Source organism: Neodiprion lecontei, chromosome 2 (genome assembly GCF_021901455.1).
Source record: "Neodiprion lecontei isolate iyNeoLeco1 chromosome 2, iyNeoLeco1.1, whole genome shotgun sequence".
Lineage (NCBI taxonomy): Eukaryota > Metazoa > Arthropoda > Insecta > Hymenoptera > Diprionidae > Neodiprion > Neodiprion lecontei.
In genome coordinates, this window is record NC_060261.1 from 21,340,854 (window position 1) to 21,355,097 (window position 14,244).

A 14,244-nucleotide genomic window follows, 5' to 3' on the forward strand; every position below is an offset into this window, starting at 1 on the left:
CGGGACTCGAAGCACTTAAACAAAGGTTCGTAGGCGAACCCTAACATAAACACCCGCTGAGCGTTCATCCTAGTAAAGATAAGATTTTGCATAGTTAAGATACGCTCTAGACTAAACAGCCCCGAACCTCGGTACGCTAAACAGACGGAAGCAATAAATCGTCCAAGTACCGAGAAGCACTTAAGAAGAAACATCGACACGGCGATCCGATACCCGAGGAGAAACTGAGCCAAACAATTCCAGCCCAGGCCGACGGACCGACGCCAACTCAGAACAAAGGCCAAGGGTCGAGCGGGAAAAACCTGTTCTACTCGACCGCCATAAGCAGGGATGAAAGCCAGACCCGCACTTAGCCAGGGACCGGTTTACAACAGGACCATAAACCAAACAACCCTCGCAGCATGACGTCAGGCCCCGAACACGTGCAAGCAGGCAGGCAGCGACAAGTCGGCGCCGGACCCCGAACACGTGCACGCAGGCAGGCAGCAACAGGTCGGACCTAACGGGACTCCGCCAACAAAGAGCCGCATTCCAAGGCTCTGACGTCACGCGCGCCTACGTGACACCGAGCGCGTCGAGGCAGGCCAGCGGCGCGCGCACCATCGCCCCGCGCATGCGCACCAGGACACTCGAGAGCTGAGACGGTCGACGCTTCGCACCCTGGACATTACTTCTCATCCGCGCTTCAAGCAGACCAGTCGAGTTCTTGTAAATCTCTACGAGTTACACAGTTAGCTTGCACGTTTAGAACTTGTACACATTCGCTAGTTCTTGTAAATCTCTACGAGTCGCACAGTTGACTTGCACGTTTAGAACTAGTATACATTCGCTATAGCTTAAGCGCTCTGTTTAACGTAAACTCTTAATATACGCGACTAGAATATTAAACATTGTACCTTTTTCGAATTATCTGTAACAATATACTAAACACAAAGATTTATTTCATCGAGTTCTCATTTCTTGAACCTAAAACTAGAGTCAGTGAATATTCCAAGATGTCAAAGTCCAGTAAACGTCACGGTCGTAAGAATAGACATCGCGCAGGCCGACGACTACGGGCTAAGAAGCAAGCTATATTACAAGCCAGAATCAAACGTATCAACGGTCCAGTAGAGATCCTTCCGATCTATACACAACCTAGCTCTAACGAAGAATCGGGCTCTTTCTCGTCGCACGCATCCAGCCAACCCAAGGTTGACCACCCGTTCTCAACTCACGGCGTAGAACGTGAAGTCATACAGACGGTTACTAGAGTCAGCGAGGGGCTGTTATACGAGCAAATCGACATTAGGAGGAAGCTGTTCCCTGTACCAACCGTATACGACTGGGTAGAAGAGCCGGAAGTTATCGACCTGGACTCCGAACCAGAGACCATCTACCTCGACTAAAGGTAAGACGCTCATTTACGTTACCCCATATCATCCTATACGACGAATATAATCCATAGCGGGGGCCCGGGTCCCTCAAATAAAACAGGGCTCCGTTATTGCAGTGTCGCTCCGCGTGCGTCAACGTTAAGAATTGTTTTTTTTTGTTGACTAGTGCGTCTGGGACGTCACAGGCAATAAAATTTCTGGTGGCAGCGGTGGGATTCGTTTAAAAATTGATCTTGTTAAAATCCGAATTCAACTAAAAATAATCGGTGCGAGTTATTAAAGACGAGATCCGCGAAAGTAGCAAAGACAGTGAACCGAACTTCGCAACACACGCGTAACGGGAGTAGCAAGAAAACTCACCTCAGCCGCAAAGAACGCGATCGGGACGAACGCACAAACTACGGACGGAATCGTGAAATAACGCTCGACAAATACAATAAAAGCGAATCACACGGGGACTCCACACGCTTGAGATTATTTCTATAAATAGGATAAAGATTCACACGCGAAACCAATATGCCTATCGAAACTAGAACAGGTAGCAAAAAGGAAAGCGGCGCATCAGTAGATGATAGCTTACAACTCAAATACACGGAGACCGATATAGAATTCATAAAACAGGAGGTTTCCAATAAGGAAAAGAGGCTCCAAAAAGAAAGGGAAGCGTTAGAGGAACGTCAAGCAGAAATAGATAAGAAGTCAAAACATCTTAGCGAACAATTCAGACAACAAGAAGCTGAATTAGAGAAAAAACAGCGCGCGATTGAATCGAGTAAAGACGCGGGGTTATCCGAAGAAGTTCAAAAGAAACTTGCTAGGCTCGCCGAGCTCGAGGCGAAAGAAATCGCGAACGCAAATACAAAAACGCAGCGGCACAACCCGACCGAGGGCCCCGCGCAAGACGTACCACATCCTACACAGCCAACAAAAGGCACAGTAGAAGAAATCAAATATCCTACGCAGTTCAAAACGAGCAAGGTAGACGATTCTAAAAATCCTGCACAGCTCTCCGCGAGCGTGACAGACGTTAAAATTGGGGACACTAACGAAGCGACGGGCCGTTCGAAAATGGATGGTCCGCGGTTAGGTCCTGTAGAGGACACACAGCTGTCCGAACTCCTCCGTAAGAAGGCAGAAATAGATCGGGAAGTACAACCTCTCGTAGCGCGAAATTCACGCGGCACAGATAGGGCAGTTACCCAAAGCATAGAATTAGCCACAGACGCTACATTTAGGGAACCCGGTCCAGTGTGTACGCGGAGTAAGGACGAATTAAGGTTAGAAGCAGAAATTCTGCACTTCAAAAAGAAGGCAGAAAGAAAGAAAGGCGACTTAAGAAAATCCGTGGCGCCTCAAAAACCTAACCCTGTGGACAGTTACCGCCCTGATCCACTCAGCAGAGGAGCGATTGGTAGAAACGCCCTCAATTCAGAAAATGATCACATTTCAATAAAGTCAGTGGTTTCCGTCCCAACTGACGATGAAGATTTGAATTTAGAAGCAGAAGCGTTAGCTAGAGAAGCGTTGATCAGACGCATTCAAAAAGAAAACCGCGAGAAACTCAAAAATCTACGCGGAGGAATAGCAGGTCCGGACCTGGGACCTCAAGAATTAGGTGAGCCAGGCGTGCCGGAAGAATTAGTCCTCGATAAGGACTTGGAAATACAATTACGCGAGCAAGAGATTTGGGAGCGCGAATTAGAATTGCAGGAGCAAGAACTCGCGTACCAGGCCGCGTTAGCAGATCCGTACCGGGAGAGAAGGAGGAAATTAGCTGAGCGCGAGGAACAGTTAAAGAAAAGGGAGCAGGCCCTGAAGGATAAGATCTCGGGAATCACCCGCCCCCAAGTTACTCAAGTCGTTAACACCGTGCAGGCATCCGTTCCACCTACTCTGCCATTAGCGGAGCAATCCATATCGGTTAAAGACGCGTTAGCGGTAGTCCCAAAATTTGACGGGAAAAACATCACCGTAATGCAGTTTAATCGGGCGTGCAAGAGGGCACTCGAGATGGTAACACCCAGCTTGGAGGGGTACCTCACGCGCCTCATCAGAAGCAAGCTCGCCGATCGAGCATACGCAGTAATCGAAGACGAGAGTTTTGCAACCCTGCAAGGACTCTTGGACAAACTCACGGAAGTATTCGCGCCCATTAGATCCGCGAATCATTACCGTGGAGAGCTTGGTCAGCTGTATAAATACGCTGATGAACACGTGCTAGATTACATAGGGAGAACCCGCGACATAAAAACGGGATTAATAGAAGCGGAACGAAGAAAGAACCGCGAGCTAACCAACGCAGAGATAATCAGATTAGATGAGGAAGTCTGCGAGGCATTTGTCGGCGGACTACCGAGCGACTGCCGGAATGCAGTATTGATCAAAGGTTACTCCAACCTGAAGACAGCCTACGAAAGGGCTATAGATGCCAGCAAGGCATTAGAATTAGATAGAGATCGGGCTAGGAGCCGCGGCGCGAGCAGGGCCGAGAGTAATAACGCAGAGCCGTGTAAACATTGCGGCCGTAGTAATCACCTAACCGATCAGTGCCGAGCGATTAGGAGACCCGCGGTGAGCAGACCCGTGGAAAATAGAGAATCGTGTACGCTGTGCGGGCGGTCGACCCACAGCACAGCAAATTGTTACAAAAACAAACCGCCGTCGAGCCAACAGTCGACAGCGCGAAGTGCAAACGTAGTCGAATGTAGCTACTGCAAGAGCATAGGACATTCATACAACGAATGCCGTAAACGTAGATACCATGAAACAATTAGCCGAAACAACTCGGGAAACGGAGCAGGGCCCTCGGGGAACACGGGCAGCCCCCGAGTAACAAGGGCCAATGCCATAGAGACAGAGGAGGTGGAAGCAGGTCCATCTGCCTCTACTTAAAAGGAAAAATACCTACAGTAAACTTAGAGTCCAAAGACACGAAAACCGCAGTAGACTTAATGATAGATACGGATCCAGCCCCGTTGGACAACGAACTCGCGACGATACAGACACTAGAGTTAGATACGACAGACGAGACCGACACCACAAACGAAGACATTTTCGAGCTACCTCCGGTCACGACCGAAATGACAGGAGACCTATTCACAGTAGACGAAAATTTCTCGCTGGTGCATTGCGTAGCTGAGGACCTGCATATGGGAGCCGGCATCGCAGTGCAATTCCGGGAGAAATTTGGTAGACTTGACGAACTGAAACAACAGAACGCCAAGGTAGGTGAAGTGGCTCAGCTTCAGGTGGGCAGGCGCTTCGTTCATTATCTAATAACAAAAAAACGTAGCAACGATAAGCCTACGTTGAAAAATCTAGAAAAAGCCCTGATCCAGCTCAGGCGCACGTGTAAAAGAAATGCAGACTATCGTCTCGCGATGCCCAGGATAGGTTGTGGTCTTGACAAACTGTCCTGGAAGACCGTAATAAAACTAATCAACAAGGTGTTCAAACAACCTTTCAAGATACATATATACGCTTTGCCTCCACCCAACGTTGAGACCACTGAGCCAACCTCGACAGACAATCGGGAAAGCTCACCTCTGGGACAGTTCGGAAACGAGCCGCCCCAATATCAGAGCACGGGTTTAGACCCTATAGTCGAAACAATGGAGCAGGAGAATCGGGGGGATACCAGTAGAATTTCCCTTCCGGAAGCGTCGACGAGTTTAGATCACAGGGACAAAGCCTTTGACGTAATAGGCCAGGACACCCCTGTAGAAAATCAAGCAACCAATGCTGATGAAGACTCAGATTCAGGTTCTGAGCACGGTAACGAGCATGAATGCGTCGACAGCGACGTAAGCGACTCCGACGAAATCATAGAACCAGGTTCGCAGCCCTACGAGCTCGCCGCAGACCCCGAATTAAAGATCACTAGGAGTAAGGAGAACTTATCAATTCATAAAGGGAACATGGTCTGTTTCGTCTCGCAGCAGGGTGAACCTATAGACCGCGGAGCGCACGATCTATTCAGTAAATTCAAGATACCGAAATTAGAGGATTTAGCACTAGGAAGAGCTAGGCTAATACGAAAGGACAATAGAAACATTATATGTTTGCCAATCAAAGAATCAACAAAAAGGCACCTCGACAGAGAAATATTTAAAGAAGCTCTGGCATCTCTGTTAGACGTAATTATGGAAATAGAGTTAGCAGAAATAGCACTAGCCAGAACAGCATTCATAGATAATATTTCGTGGAAGGAAATTTTAAATAGGATAAAAATCGCACTCAGCGATTGTCCTTGCACGCTGACTATTTACGAAGACTTAATTCAAACTCCGGCGGAGGAGCTTAGGGCCGGAATTATTCAAGAAAATCATGAATCTGCGCTAGGGGGTCACAAGGGGGTGACCAAAACTTACCGTAGAATTAGACAAAAGTACGCATGGCCGAATATGAAACGCCAGGTACAAGATTATATAGGCAGGTGTTGGCAGTGCGCCACTAGGAAGCTCACGCGAGTAAAGCATAAGCAACCAATGGTAATAACAGATACTCCTGACGCTGCCTTTGAGAAAATCTCCATGGACGTTGTGGGCCCTCTGCCCATTACAGAACGAGGAAATAGTCATATTTTAACAATCCAAGACCTCCTCACCAAATACTCGCTAGCAATCCCGTTGAAAGAAACCGACTCGGTGGCAATCGCTGATGGCTTGGTAAAGAACTTCGTCTGTATTTACGGCGCACCCCGTCATATCCTCACGGATCAGGGCGCCAATTTAACTAGCTCACGGATGAAGGCGATCACAAAGCGATTTAGAATAACACAAAACAGGACCACAGCTTTCCACCCGCAGTCAAATGGTTCGATCGAAAGGTCACACCACGTTCTAATAGAATACTTGAAACAGTTCGTTACAGACAAGAACGATTGGGACGAGTGGCTAGAGCTAGCAATGTTTTCATATAATACCAGTACTCATGAAAGCACAAGGTTTTCACCGTACGAATTAGTATTCGGCCGAGAGGCAAGAGTGCCCTCGAGCTACGCAGCAATAGAAACTATATCAGATAGGACGTACGAAGGCTACTTGTTAGATTTATGTAAAAATCTCCATGAAATACAGACTCTCGCAGCAGAGAATTTAACTCAAGCAAAACACAAGTATAAACGTTACTATGATAATAAAATCAAATTGCTACAGTTAAAACCAGGAGATCTGGTGTTCCTCCTAAAGGAGCCCAGAAAGAACAAATTCGCTGACCATTATACGGGTCCGCACGAAGTAATAGAAATTCTTCCCAATAATAATGTAAAAATTCTTGTTGAAAATAGAACTAGGGTGGTCCACCTGGACAAACTGAAAAAGGCAAAGGCATAATCGCACCTATCCTTTATTATTCTGTCCACAGGAATCACTAGAAAGTAAGAACACAATAATATAATGAAGCTCCCGGCTAATGAGGAAGACGATCATCTCGAAGTAGTTTTCATTGAAAAGCCGCAGACACTACCATACCCAGTCACAAACATTAAAATCATAATGTACAAGGTTACAATAACACTATACTTTAAGGCCAATGAAGCTTTCAAGTCATTACTTAGGGAAATGATAAAAATAACAGATTTGGGTGAAGGCGACTACAGAACGTATTATAAAAGAATTCGCAGCCAAAGAGGCATAGTAGATCAAGTATTAGATGTGTTTTTCGCCCGCCCGGACGAAACCCACATATCAGTGCTATTTCACCCAGACCTGAACGAAGCGTACACATACGTAGGTAAAGGCATGGACGGCGAAGTGTCCAAGTACACCGTCTCCGGCCCAATTGTTAACTATGTAGGCAGTCAGATGTTCAAAGACGCCGTATAATTTTGTACACTAAGCAGATTTAAGAGTAGACGTCAGAATTTATAGGTATTATGACATACGTTACAGGGTCAATGCAAACCCCAGCCATGAGGTCCGTCCTCGTACTCCTCACTACCAGTTATTGGTTGAAGGGGGCCCATGCATTAATCGGGTATGACTGTGGCGGAGCCGCCCTTAACGTAACAACTATAAATCTACTAGACATCGACCAATGTGATTTGGAACACGACAAGACACAAAACGAACGAACGTTTATACAATTGCTCCAACTCACGGAATACAAACAGGCGCAAGTCTTACAATGCAAAGTGGAGATCGACAGAACAGTTTACCGATGCGGACAATTTTCACACAACTCGGTGACCGACGGAGGAAGAAAGGCTTACCTTCCAAGAATCTCAAGGGAAGCATGTGAGACGCTACATCGCACAGGTACGCTAACCCTCGGGTCACAGACGCATTTGGTCGAGATCCCAACAAACGTAACGACGCTACGCGACGCCACCTTGGCCGGCAGCCTTACCTCTGACGGAACCTGCCAAGGGCAATATTACAATGACGGTTATGGACAGTGGGAAAGCGCTGTCGTGCAGGCAGTAATCAAGATTTCGGTCTACTCGTACACGGCGAACGTCAAGATCTCCAACAACCAAATTCTGCTGAAGAGTGGAACAACCTGCCCTTTTGGAGACGGGCAGTGCATCGACGATGAGGGTGGCCATACCTACTGGACAACAACGCCCCTCGACGAATGTAAATTTGACAAATACGACGTACTATACACGGGATACGCAGACCGAACGAACGCGACGGACTCTCCAACCGTTTACTCGCTACAGACGGGTGACACAACCTTTGCGCTAATGGAAAGGTCCAGAGCCACCATTTGCGGCTATAAAATCATAAACACAGAGCACCCCCGTCTATTTATCTTTGAGACCAATCCAACGGAAGTCTTCAAACAACGATCAAGATTAGCAGTATCAAACATCGACATCTTTTCATACATCAATTCAAAATTCATTTATGTAGAAAAACACATCAGGACGCAGACCACCAACCTATACAGGGACGTGATCGAGCAGAAATGTAAATTAGAACAACAGGTGCTGAAAAATGCATTAAATCTCGCTGAATTATCACCTGACAGTTTTGCCTTTAACCTAATGAAGGGCCCCGGCTATTTTGCAACAATAGCCGGCGAAGTAATCTATATCATGAAATGCATCCCAGTAGAAGTGGAATTCCGCAAGATGGCAGAATGTTACAATGATCTTCCTGTGAATCACCAAAATGAGAGCATGTTCCTGCGACCCAAGTCGAGGATTCTCGTGAAGACCGGAACCAGGAGGAGCTGCAACGAGGTCGTGCCGCCAATGTTTAAGGTAGAAGAGACGTGGTACAAGTTCACACCTAGGGCATCCGAAGCCAAGGTACCGCAGAAACTCAAGCCCTTGACAAACATGAATTGGAAATATAGTAATCCTGGACCCCTGGGATCAAGCGGAATTTACACTGAGGAGGAATTGCAAGAATTACGGGAACACATCATGTTTCCGGCAGAAAAACCTGCACTACTCGACACCATATCCAGAGGCGCCCGAGGCGAGACCATCGGGACGGGAACAATCAATATGTATAACCTGTTAGACGAAAAGACTCTAACGCGAATAGCAGAATCAACGGCAAAAAGATTATTTACTGGATTCACCACCTTCGGGAGTGTTGTCGGAGAAATATGGGGGATCTGGGCCGTATGGGCACTGCTGAAATTCTTAATCGACACATGCATACATGGTTACACGCTCCACACAGCATATGGATGCAGTTACCACTTGATAGCCTCACTGTGGGACTCGGTGACGCATCTGTTAATGCACCTACGAGGACAAAAGACCGATCAACTGTGACGTCCCAGACGCACTAGTCAACAAAAAAAAACAATTCTTAACGTTGACGCACGCGGAGCGACACTGCAATAACGGAGCCCTGTTTTATTTGAGGGACCCGGGCCCCCGCTATGGATTATATTCGTCGTATAGGATGATATGGGGTAACGTAAATGAGCGTCTTACCTTTAGTCGAGGTAGATGGTCTCTGGTTCGGAGTCCAGGTCGATAACTTCCGGCTCTTCTACCCAGTCGTATATGGTTGGTACCGGGAACAGCTTCCTTCTAATGTCGATTTGCTCGTATAACAGCCCCTCGCTGACTCTAGTAACCGTCTGTATGACTGCACGTTCCACGCCGTGAGTTGAGAACGGGTGGTCAACCTTGGGTTGGCTGGATGCGCGCGACGAGAAAGAGCCCGATTCTTCGTTAGAGCTAGGTTGTGTATAGATCGGAAGGATCTCTACTGGACCGTTGATACGTTTGATTCTGGCTTGTAATATAGCTTGCTTCTTAGCCCGTAGTCGTCGGCCTGCGCGATGTCTATTCTTACGACCGTGACGTTTACTGGACTTTGACATCTACCGATTATAGAAAGGGGTAGGAGTTAATTAACTTGGAAAAGCTAGTTTTACAAGCTTAATTAAGTCAGCGTCTCCGCTAACAACCAATGTTAACGTGGGTAAAAGGGAATTACCTTGGAATATTCACTGACTCTAGTTTTAGGTTCAAGAAATGAGAACTCGATGAAATAAATCTTTGTGTTTAGTATATTGTTACAGATAATTCGAAAAAGGTACAATATTTAATATTCTAGTCGCGTATATTAAGAGTTTACGTTAAACAGAGCGCTTAAGCTATAGCGAATGTATACTAGTTCTAAACGTGCAAGTCAACTGTGCGACTCGTAGAGATTTACAAGAACTAGCGAATGTGTACAAGTTCTAAACGTGCAAGCTAACTGTGTAACTCGTAGAGATTTACAAGAACTCGACTGGTCTGCTTGAAGCGCGGATGAGAAGTGATTTCCAGGGTGCGAAGCGTCGACCGTCTCAGCTCTCGAGTGTCCTGGTGCGCATGCGCGGGGCGATGGTGCGCGCGCCGCTGGCCTGCCTCGACGCGCTCGGTGTCACGTAGGCGCGCGTGACGTCAGAGCCTTGGAATGCGGCTCTTTGTTGGCGGAGTCCCGTTAGGTCCGACCTGTTGCTGCCTGCCTGCGTGCACGTGTTCGGGGTCCGGCGCCGACTTGTCGCTGCCTGCCTGCTTGCACGTGTTCGGGGCCTGACGTCATGCTGTGAGGGTTGTCTGGTTTATGGCCCTGTTGTAAACCGGTCCCTGGCTAAGTGCGGGTCTGGCTTTCATCCCTGTTTATGGCGGTCGAGTAGAACAGGTTTTTCCCGCTCGACCCTTGGCCTTTGTTCTGAGTTGGCGTCGGTCCGTCGGCCTGGGCTGGAATTGTTTGGCTCAGTTTCTCCTCGGGTATCGGATCGCCGTGTCGATGTTTCTTCTTAAGTGCTTCTCGGTACTTGGACGATTTATTGCTTCCGTCTGTTTAGTGTACCGAGGTTCGGGGCTGTTTAGTCTAGAGCGTATCTCAACTATGCAAAATCTTATTTTTACTAGGATGAACGCTCAGCGGGTGTTTATGTTAGGGTTCGCCTACGAACCTTTGTTTAAGTGCTTCGAGTCCCGCTGGCCGCTCTGGTTACAGTTATTTATTTATTCTAACAAATGTGGTTATTTCTAAGAAGTGCACGTGGTCGAGCGCTGGACGTGCGGAATGTCACGTAGGCCTGCTGAAGGCGTATTTCGGATGAAGGGATAAGGTTTCCCTTTTGCGCGTCGATGACGTGTACTCCTTTTATGTAATATGAATATGAGTATATTATATTTATGGGTAAGTTTATACGATTGTTTATTATATCGTTTATTTTATCATTCGTAATAAGACGGCATGATAATTATGAGTATGCATATATATGTGTACATTCCTGAGTAGCGCGATGTGCGTGTATTTCTCATAGTGTAGTATATGATGAGCGGGCGAGCCAAGATGGCGGCCTCTTAGCACGACTGTGAATATGGCTTGCTGCCTGGTGCTCTCTGCCGGGTACGCCATGTTGCCTTGCTCTTCGCTTATGAGATATTATAATGTATTCCTACACCTTAGGTATGATACAGGTATGTGTTATGCTAATAGTAGTATACTCGAGGTAAGAGAGCAACAGTTTTAGTATGATAATAGGAAAAATATGTATATGGTAGACGTTCTTCCGGGGACGTCACACCCCCCTCCTTATTTGAAGGAAATAAGTTTTATTTCCGTAAAAGATCTTAGCGGCGTTATTAGACCAAGTTAAGATCTTTTGCTCTCTGTTGTGCTCTTTCCTCGAGCTTCTTCAACTCTATGTCAGAATTTAAGTCTAGATTTTCTGGAAAGTGAATTGACTGTGACGGAACGTGGTAAATTATTTTATTCAGTGGTTCCGTCTGCTCCTGGGCGTCAGTCGTCATTGGTTGATCGGTCTTTTGTCCTCGTAGGTGCATTAACAGATGCGTCACCGAGTCCCACAGTGAGGCTATCAAGTGGTAACTGCATCCATATGCTGTGTGGAGCGTGTAACCATGTATGCATGTGTCGATTAAGAATTTCAGCAGTGCCCATACGGCCCAGATCCCCCATATTCCTCCGACAACACTCCCGAAGGTGGTGAATCCAGTAAATAATCTTTTTGCCGTTGATTCTGCTATTCGCGTTAGAGTCTTTTCGTCTAACAGGTTATACATATTGATTGTTCCCGTCCCGATGGTCTCGCCTCGGGCGCCTCTGGATATGGTGTCGAGTAGTGCAGGTTTTTCTGCCGGAAACATGATGTGTTCCCGTAATTCTTGCAATTCCTCCTCAGTGTAAATTCCGCTTGATCCCAGGGGTCCAGGATTACTATATTTCCAATTCATGTTTGTCAAGGGCTTGAGTTTCTGCGGTACCTTGGCTTCGGATGCCCTAGGTGTGAACTTGTACCACGTCTCTTCTACCTTAAACATTGGCGGCACGACCTCGTTGCAGCTCCTCCTGGTTCCGGTCTTCACGAGAATCCTCGATTTGGGTCGCAGGAACATGCTCTCGTTTTGGTGATTCACAGGAAGATCATTGTAACATTCTGCCGTCTTGCGGAATTCCACTTCTACTGGGATGCATTTCATGATATAGATTACTTCGCCGGCTATTGTTGCAAAATAGCCGGGGCCCTTCATTAGGTTAAAGGCAAAACTGTCAGGTGATAATTCAGCGAGATTTAATGCATTTTTCAGCACCTGTTGTTCTAATTTACATTTCTGCTCGATCACGTCCCTGTATAGGTTGGTGGTCTGCGTCCTGATGTGTTTTTCTACATAAATGAATTTTGAATTGATGTATGAAAAGATGTCGATGTTTGATACTGCTAATCTTGATCGTTGTTTGAAGACTTCCGTTGGATTGGTCTCAAAGATAAATAGACGGGGGTGCTCCGTGTTTATGATTTTATAGCCGCAAATGGTGGCTCTGGACCTTTCCATTAGCGCAAAGGTTGTGTCACCCGTCTGTAGCGAGTAAACGGTTGGAGAGTCCGTCGCGTTCGTTCGGTCTGCGTATCCCGTGTATAGTACGTCGTATTTGTCAAATTTACATTCGTCGAGGGGCGTTGTTGTCCAGTAGGTATGGCCACCCTCATCGTCGATGCACTGCCCGTCTCCAAAAGGGCAGGTTGTTCCACTCTTCAGCAGAATTTGGTTGTTGGAGATCTTGACGTTCGCCGTGTACGAGTAGACCGAAATCTTGATTACTGCCTGCACGACAGCGCTTTCCCACTGTCCATAACCGTCATTGTAATATTGCCCTTGGCAGGTTCCGTCAGAGGTAAGGCTGCCGGCCAAGGTGGCGTCGCGTAGCGTCGTTACGTTTGTTGGGATCTCGACCAAATGCGTCTGTGACCCGAGGGTTAGCGTACCTGTGCGATGTAGCGTCTCACATGCTTCCCTTGAGATTCTTGGAAGGTAAGCCTTTCTTCCTCCGTCGGTCACCGAGTTGTGTGAAAATTGTCCGCATCGGTAAACCGTTCTGTCGATCTCCACTTTGCATTGTAAGACTTGCGCCTGTTTGTATTCCGTGAGCTGGAGCAATTGTATAAACGTTCGTTCGTTTTGTGTCTTGTCGTGTTCCAAATCACATTGGTCGATGTCTAGTAGATTTATAGTTGTTACGTTAAGGGCGGCTCCGCCACAGTCATACCCGATTAATGCATGGGCCCCCTTCAACCAATAAATGGTAGTGAGGAGTACGAGGACGGACCTCATGGCTGGGGTTTGCATTGACCCTGTAACGTATGTCATAATACCTATAAATTCTGACGTCTACTCTTAAATCTGCTTAGTGTACAAAATTATACGGCGTCTTTGAACATCTGACTGCCTACATAGTTAACAATTGGGCCGGAGACGGTGTACTTGGACACTTCGCCGTCCATGCCTTTACCTACGTATGTGTACGCTTCGTTCAGGTCTGGGTGAAATAGCACTGATATGTGGGTTTCGTCCGGGCGGGCGAAAAACACATCTAATACTTGATCTACTATGCCTCTTTGGCTGCGAATTCTTTTATAATACGTTCTGTAGTCGCCTTCACCCAAATCTGTTATTTTTATCATTTCCCTAAGTAATGACTTGAAAGCTTCATTGGCCTTAAAATATAGTGTTATTGTAACCTTATACATTATGATTTTAATGTTTGTGACTGGGTATGGTAGTGTCTGCGGCTTTTCAATGAAAACTACTTCGAGATGATCGTCTTCCTCATTAGCCGGGAGCTTCATTATATTATTGTGTTCTTACTTTCTAGTGATTCCTGTGGACAGAATAATAAAGGATAGGTGCGATTATGCCTTTGCCTTTTTCAGTTTGTCCAGGTGGACCACCCTAGTGCTATTTTCAACAAGAATTTTTACATTATTATTGGGAAGAACTTCTATTACTTCGTGCGGACCAGTATAATGGTCAGCGAATTTGTTCTTTCTGGGCTCCTTTAGGAGGAACACCAGATCTCCTGGTTTTAATTGTAGCAATTTGATTTTATTATCATAGTAACGTTTATACTTGTGTTTTGCTTGAGTTAAATTC

The 14,244-nt window shown here is 46.6% G+C and overlaps 1 protein-coding gene across 1 annotated transcript; it reads left to right on the forward strand.

Moving 5' to 3' along the window:
* The first annotated feature begins 1,892 nt into the window (after nucleotides 1-1,892).
* On the forward strand, nucleotides 1,893-4,268 carry LOC124292987 (caldesmon-like). Its single transcript, XM_046731880.1, has one exon. It carries the CDS (start codon nucleotides 1,893-1,895, stop codon nucleotides 4,266-4,268), a length of 2,376 nt encoding a protein of 791 aa, XP_046587836.1.
* The last annotated feature ends 9,976 nt before the right edge of the window (nucleotides 4,269-14,244 follow it).

What these genes read in the sequence shown, in the direction of transcription:
- LOC124292987 (XM_046731880.1), top strand. Translation starts at nt 1,893, where the DNA reads ATGCCTATCGAAACTAGAACAGGTAGCAAAAAGGAAAGCGGCGCATCA.